Here is a 7,500-nt window from a genome sequence, read left to right on the forward strand (position 1 = left end):
CGCTCTAACCAACTGGGCTATGAAGCCACTGACGTGGGAAGCCGGTCATTTGTCGGTTCTAATGTTCCCGTGATGAATGAATCAACGATGAAATGATGTATGAAATGAATCATATGGAACTGCGGATAAGAAATCAAGTGAAGCTATGATCCACGCAGTTGGTAATTGCGTAAAGAAGCCTTCTCTACGCAATTGCCAATTTTCACTATTAGTGAATTTCAAATTTTGATAAAACATTAGCTAGCAAGTTTTTCATATAGTTTATGTTACATAAACTGTTTGAATCTTACAAGCAACTATTTCAAAAAGAGAAGAAGATTGATTTGTTTTTCGGATTTTGAGGCGGAAATCTTCGTGGCAGTTGAACCTTCCGCATGACGTTAATTACTTTCCTTTCCCGTGCACCTGATACCCTCAGAGATATAATAAAACGGGAAAAAACTCGGGCCGTTAAACGAGGTTAGTAAGAGGCAATGAGCCAGTTACCCAAGAGACAAAGATTGAGCAGGTGCCGGTGGTATAGAGATATATTATCCACCAAGGTCTATACTTTGATTGATGAACTTTGAACATGTAAGTGTTATAATGTGCCTGATGCTCGTTTAAGACAAAAACAAGATTGACATGAAAAATCCCATTTCAAGACCTACTTACAACTCTCTAATGTCAAATGACATCGTTGCACATCCAAAGGAAACTTGACCAAATCCATTTGGCAAGCAGCTGCAATGCGCACAAAAGCAAAGTAGAAAATCTGGCCTTTGCTGTCAATCAATACCAATTGATTGGAAGTGAAGACTTCATAGTCATTAGCATTAGTGATGTAAGCGTCTGGAAGCCAGATCCTTTTAACATCAGTACCCCCTAATGCAAGCGAAGCATTGGTACCGTGCGCCAAGCGTCTATCAACCCACTGTTGGCGTAGATAAACAAATACTTGGAATTCCTGAGGTGAAAGAACGAGTGTAAGTCTCCAGAGGCGTGGCTTGATTTGCAGACAGGTCACTAGCAGCCACCAACGCCACCAACGACCTGAACCCGTTTGTAAACCCGCTATCAAGGACGCTGCTGTGATGTCCACCAGACATAAACTGCAGCGTCTAAGATAGCCTGAAAATAGGCTAGTATAAATAAATAATTTGGTGTAAGTGGAGGATGTGTGGGTCAGTGCGCTTGCCGTGAGATCCGGAGATCGGGAGATCCCGGGTTCAAGACACGTTCTAACCACTCATTGATTTGATCCTGGTTCCTGTTAGTCTCTGGTTTAGCTTCTTGCACTTGAAAAACCCATCTCTGTGTTTCTCTCTCCCACTGAGGCGGCGCCACAGTTTCCTTAGAAACTAAACCTCTTTATGTAGTTGTAAATAGCCAATTGGTTTGCCTCCGGCCAGTTGGCCAGGAAATCGTAACAGTTGTGTCGTTTGTGTACAAAAATAAGAAGTAACGGGCCACACTTGCCATATTTGATTCTCTGATATTACTGAAAGCCTTTATTGCCATGCTTACATTTACCACCTCAGGATTGCCTGCAATGGAAAAAAGATGGGTTCAGAGTCTATCCCGACCTGTACTTTTCTCACTTGTGTTGGAGCCTCTTTGTAGGGCTCTAGTAAGAGAAAAGGACAAGTAAGCTTACTATCAGTTTGAAGTCAATGTTTCACCTTCCAGTCGATGGTTATTAAGTGAGCCATACAAAATCAAACAAACGATCGGTTGTTGGTCAGTCAATCAGCTAGACAATTGTCAACCTCATTCCCAGTGTCTCTTTTCTCTGCCTCCATTTCTCAACAACTTTCTAAACGACAATGGAGGCAGAGAAGAGAGACCCTGAACGAGGTTCGTCAATCGTTAGGTGTTTAGGGAGATCTGGAGAATTGGAGAATTGGATAAAACAATGCAAGTTTAAGAGTGCACGAATGCACGAGAAAAGAAAAGAAACACAGTTAAACTCAATATCGTAAAACAGACCAGTCACATTTGGCCTCGTTCTCTTGTCGTAGCACTTCTTTCTCAAATATCTGTCCAAAATCTCAGAAGCATTAGCCACCTCATTACGTGTGATGGATGGATTTTCTGTAGCTTCACTGAATAAGAAAAACAAAAACGACTAAAAGTCAATCAATTATTGACTCTTACAAAAGAATAGGCTTATTCCTTTGATTCTCATCATGGATGCCATCATCAAATACTTCGTTAACGACATCACATTTTTCTCTTTTCATCCGTACCGTCTGCAGTCAGATGTCATGCAGCTGTTGTTTTTGCCGATGTTGTCGTCTTCATAATGATAACAACATTGTTTATATTGATTTGTCAACTGCTAATTATAAAAAAAATTAGGATAGTACGCGCACTCTCGTTGGTCAATAGTTGTGTTTAGATGAGAGTACGGAAACACGTCTGTGACATCACACGAGTTTTGATTGGTTATATGCCGTCAGACGCGCGTTGTGATTGGCTGGTAGGAAATATGTGCGTGTATCAAGAAAATCTGTTTCAATCAAGAATTTTCCTGCATTTGTTTCCTTCATTTGTCGAATTATCTTTGAGAAATATTTTGCAAAAGCAATACACCTTATTCCAAAATGGCTGCTGATTTATGCGGATACAAATTGGCCCTTGTTGCCTCGTTCAAGATAAGATATTCTTTTGAATTTTAAGCTTAAGAAGGAGGCATCAAGGGCTAATTTGAATAAAAACAAAAGAATATTTAAATGGCGGTCATTTTGGAATAAGGTGTATAGAGGACTTTTTTCCGTTTTTTCATAGCCTCATCTAAACACTCGGGGAAGCTGGGAGAATTCTCGACAGTTATGCAAACCCTCGACTGCGTCTCGAGTTTGCATACATGTCTCGAATTCTCCCAACTCACGTGTTTAGATGAGGCTATGGAAACGATATGGAGACTTAATTGGTTCACATACAGCGAGAGATGAAGCACGCAGCATATTTTAGAGCCGGTCAAGAGCTTCCAGGAGAACCTCAAAATACAGAAGACCGAACTGCTTAATTTTACTTGATGATAACATTTTATGAAAAAAAGGAAAAAGGTCACGTTTATTCGTTTCATCGCCGTTGTTATGAAGGATTCTAAGAGCTTTGAAGGGGAATCGCGACATACCTGTGTGAGATTTTCACACGGAGCAGAAGGAACAAAACCAGCCATCTTGTAATTAGACGCAGGGAAGCCATGTTACGTTCTCACTGTGGACAAAAGCGAGTAAAACTTGTAGGAATATATCTCTTGAGTGAAATTTTCACACACCAAAATATGAAAGCTTAGGGCGTTTGAAACATTAAAAACATATGTGCAAAATTCCGACCACTGGAGCTCATTGAAGTTGTCACACTACAGGCTTGTTCTCGTCTTTTTAATTTACAATAAACAGCAACCGCAAGAAATTGTAAAAATCACACTTGGTTACCACGCCTTTTCAAATACAATCAAATTTTACAATATATGGTAAATACACCTACAAATGGACTCATAAAGTAAGTAAAGATGTTTTCATTCAAAAGTTCATCTTTCCCCCAAAACTGAAAATGTTTTCCAAGTCTGTATAAAGAACCCAACGTGTAAGCAAAACTTTCTCTTTAGCTGAACTCGTGCTGAAGATTGCCGGTAACAGTGCTGTTGGCACTTAAGTAGCCATCGATCATTCCCTTGAAACGAAAAGGTATGAGCTAAGGCAAAATGATGACGAGAACAAAAACTGCACGCATGTTTATGTCTCGGGACATTATCGTATTCCAATGTTTCTTTATTTTCAATTTGAAAGAATTGTTTAACCCTCCACTGAACACTACTCTAGCTTTCGGTAGCGCAACTTTTGTGCATAAAAAAAACAAAAACGACAACAATATACGCTCCCGCTGATTTTAGTTTAATCAGTTGAAATATTGATTTACCAAAAATGCCACCAACGTAGTTTGTAATTCGTGAAATTAAATAAGCTCTTATGTTTTGTCGAATCGTTAAAATCGATGGGAACTCCTTACAATAATAACTGAATCATGAAAATGGATTTTTTTGCCGAGATAAAAGGGATATAAAGCGGAAAAATAGTATTGATGGCAAGTTTCTCGACAGAATTCAAAACAAACATTTCCACAAAAGAAAGTAAAAAGAAAATTGCTGACATCTCGTAGAAAATTTAAGGCACTCGGCATATAATCAGCCTCTTTTCAGCTGTCTGCTTGTTCTGACTCTGAAACTCTGAAGATCTTTGCAGGAATTTTTCCGGCTGTATGTGATTTTCCTTAAACAATACTGGCATTTTTTATTAATTTTTTTTCCTTTATTTTACTTTTTTTTCAAAAAGAGTTTACCTCCAGTAGTCTATTAAATTTTTCATCACTGAAGATCGACCACAACAATGATTTTAGGGTGTCAACTCCCTCTTAGAGCTTCAGTTGAATCACCGTTTTATCCTTAGCTGTTTTCTACGACGAATACCTAATATCGACATTTAAAATTTAACCATTATTTCATATGGAAACAGTGAAACAGCAAATGACTCTACTTACTGGAAAGCAGTTTTCATAAACACTAAACTTCGCAATTATGTTTCATCTTCATCGAGTTACTTTTTAAGAATGTCAAATTCTATCAACGACTTTTGCTGTCTCATACCTTCTTTCTGTAACGATAGAGAAATGCTTGAAGTCCAAGCCGCTGAAATTTATTTACCGGGCATCACGTTGATATTATACCACCCTTTACCGTGAGGCAGCTGGTTTCTCAAAGTCCTCATCTCGTATTCTGTTAAACGGGTAACTGTCTTTATCTGGTCAATAACTCGGCAAATTACAATTCAACTTACAGCATAGAATTAATGGGTACGTCAGTTAAAATCTATGTCATATCTCTCGGATACCAAACGAACTTTAGGCCCAAAAAGTGACTAGAAATAACTCGTAGCCAACACAAGTCTGAAATACTTTCACACCGCATAAACAAAATAGTTTGACTAAAAAACAGAAGCTTTTCCCAAAAATGTAAAAGGAATAGTCTTAAGCCATTTCTCTATTTTGTTCATATATGAAAAAGAAAGAGAGGCCAACAGTTGAGATTAAGGTAAGACCAAATTATTTTTTTCTTTTGAGATTTTCGAAGATTTGCGGCCAGTTTGATGGAAAGACATGAACGATCTTCTCAACTCTGGCATGTCACAGATTATTGTTGCCAATCAAGAAATTGAGTGTATACTGAAGAAAAGGAGGTTAAAACATAAAACATCTCTTTCAGTTACATATAAATTGCATTTTAATTCCTTGGCTGGTGCTTTCAACACAAAAGTAGTATTCGCTTTAAAAGTAAAATTGTTCGCTGCTTTCATATAAGTCTCATGTACTAAACGTTTACGATGAAAAATCATCGACCGCGATTGATTTATCACAAAACGCGTTACGTCTTCCCACAATTTTATCATTGGATAGCTTAATTGGTTTAATTGAAGCCTACGGTGGTGTATTAATAATTAAAAAGTCATGGTTGTATGTATTCAAGACGTTCAAATCCCAATCATAGTTCATTCCTTTTCGTTAAAGAATGCAAAGTGCAGAGAACACGAAGCTGAAAAAGACCGATTCCACATAGAATGAACAGGAAAGATAATACTAAGTTGATACATACTAACTTGGAGAACACATCAAGTTTGTGTGGTTACGAGTTATCTTTCAGGCCGGTATCAGTTGTAGATTTCATCGCGTAGCACAAGCCTTGATTATGTTGATGCCCTTCAAAACAAGAGCGAAAATCAGATTAATTAAACTTATCTCAAAATGAACGAATTAAGCATTTTGACAAACAAAATCAATGACCCCAAGGGGAAAAAAACCCGTTATCAAACCCCTTGTTGCTGTGGATGAGATAGGGAGGAACAGTAGTAAGAAGAATGAATTTTTCAGGGGCAACCAACGTAAAATTAATTGCAAAATGCTGGAAAAAAGGTATTCCTCTATGTCCTCAGGCCAAGGATGACTATGAGCAAAATTCCAGGAGCTCGTTTCTCGAAAGTCCCGAAACTCTACGGGCCATTTTTCAGGTGTCACGATTCTTTTTGTATCTCAAAAACGTAGAGGATTTAAGTCGTCAATCTTCACAGTTATTTTTCTTTTTGTTACCTTGAAAACATGTTACTGCGCCTTTCAGTAACATGCGGACTCTTTTAATTCAAAGGTCAACCGACAAATGCGTTTTCGCTACCGTCGATGTGTTCGGCGGCTCCTACGAGCTTCCGACTACTGTCAAGCGCGCAGTTATCAAATCACATCGTTGAGCCCAGTTCAGTCAACATAGTCGGAAGCTGGGAGGAGCCGCCGAATATTTGATTGACGGTAGCGAAAAATACATTTGTCTGTTGACCTTTGAATTTAAGAGTCTGCATGTTATTGAAAGGCGCAGTAAATGATCGGCTCTCCAAAATAAGCTGTTAGCATTTAAAATGGCTTTTCGGACCCGAAAAGTTTTCGAGAAACAGGCCCCAGCTCCGAGCTAAATAGTTAAAACAGTTAGGGAAACACTAAGCCAGCCGACTTTGTGTCACTGTTTTCCAGCCAGCAAATAACCCCGTGAATCGCAAAACCGGTCAAAACAGGTTTTTTTCTCGACATGAGATGAACCAGCGGCAAGCTTCTCGTGAACGAGTTCTCCTCCAGTGTCCCCCAGTCTCTGTTCTCATGCAGCCAGCACGGATTGAAACGCTAAAAATATTTAGTGTTTCCCAGCGAAAGGGTATGAAAATTAATAACTTGCCAGCCAGCTGAATTTCCACTGCGGAACACCTTCTTTGGGTACCCTTGATTTTAGAGGATCAGCACGCAGGCGATGTAATAGTGGTAAATTATGAACGGGGTGTCGTTAATCAAGTCAACCGCTGGTTGCTAGAAATCACCGTTCTTGTGCTTGACCAAGCCATTCTCCGCCCCGAATTTATCTGATATACACAACTGATAATTTATTCTGAATTGACTATTATAATTAATTTAGGACGCTGTATCCCACGACTTTTGGGAAATGTTCATATTTTTTATGAAAAGATAACCCAAATGTATGGACATAGGGTTCGAACCTGGGAATGTTGATGAATTTAACCCCTCACCTAATCTCTTAACCACTACACCCCTAGCTACTCAAGGGCTTTAAACACTATTGATTTGATAATGCTATATTATCACTCGACGACAAACAATATTAAACACTGCAAAAGGTCGGTTACCAAACTTCACGATAAAGCTAAACATTCTAAAATCAAAGCCTTCGCCTAATAAATCTACAATAGCTTAGGCCTAATTACTCTTCAGCAATAATATTCTGTGGGAGACTTAAAAAATATTTTTAAAAACTTAAAAAATATTTGAGAGAGCGGTGTCTTGATCTTCAGTGGTGAAGCGGTTCCTATAGAATTGAACTACGGATTCGCAAGTCCTATCCATGAGTATGATTTTCATCTTCAGTTCTTTTTTATCTGCTACCACAAGTCCTGGGACACTGTGTCA

The 7,500-nt window shown here is 38.7% G+C and overlaps 1 protein-coding gene across 1 annotated transcript in view; it reads right to left on the bottom strand.

The window, feature by feature from the left end:
* LOC138024158 (gamma-aminobutyric acid receptor subunit rho-1-like) overlaps window positions 1-4,745 on the bottom strand; it is a 12,213-nt gene extending 7,468 nt beyond the window's left edge. Inside the window, exons 1-5 of the mRNA XM_068871265.1 lie at window positions 4,634-4,745; window positions 3,122-3,204; window positions 1,969-2,084; window positions 1,459-1,526; window positions 655-946 (exon numbers count right to left, since the gene is read on the bottom strand). Of these exons, the coding sequence (XP_068727366.1) occupies window positions 655-946; window positions 1,459-1,526; window positions 1,969-2,084; window positions 3,122-3,192 (547 nt within the window). The 5' untranslated portion in view covers window positions 3,193-3,204; window positions 4,634-4,745. The remainder of the gene's footprint in view (window positions 1-654; window positions 947-1,458; window positions 1,527-1,968; window positions 2,085-3,121; window positions 3,205-4,633) is intronic.
* Between the last annotated feature and the right edge of the window lie 2,755 nt (window positions 4,746-7,500).

This window comes from Montipora capricornis, chromosome 11, assembly GCF_036669925.1.
Source record: "Montipora capricornis isolate CH-2021 chromosome 11, ASM3666992v2, whole genome shotgun sequence".
NCBI classification, from domain to species: Eukaryota; Metazoa; Cnidaria; class Anthozoa; order Scleractinia; family Acroporidae; genus Montipora; species Montipora capricornis.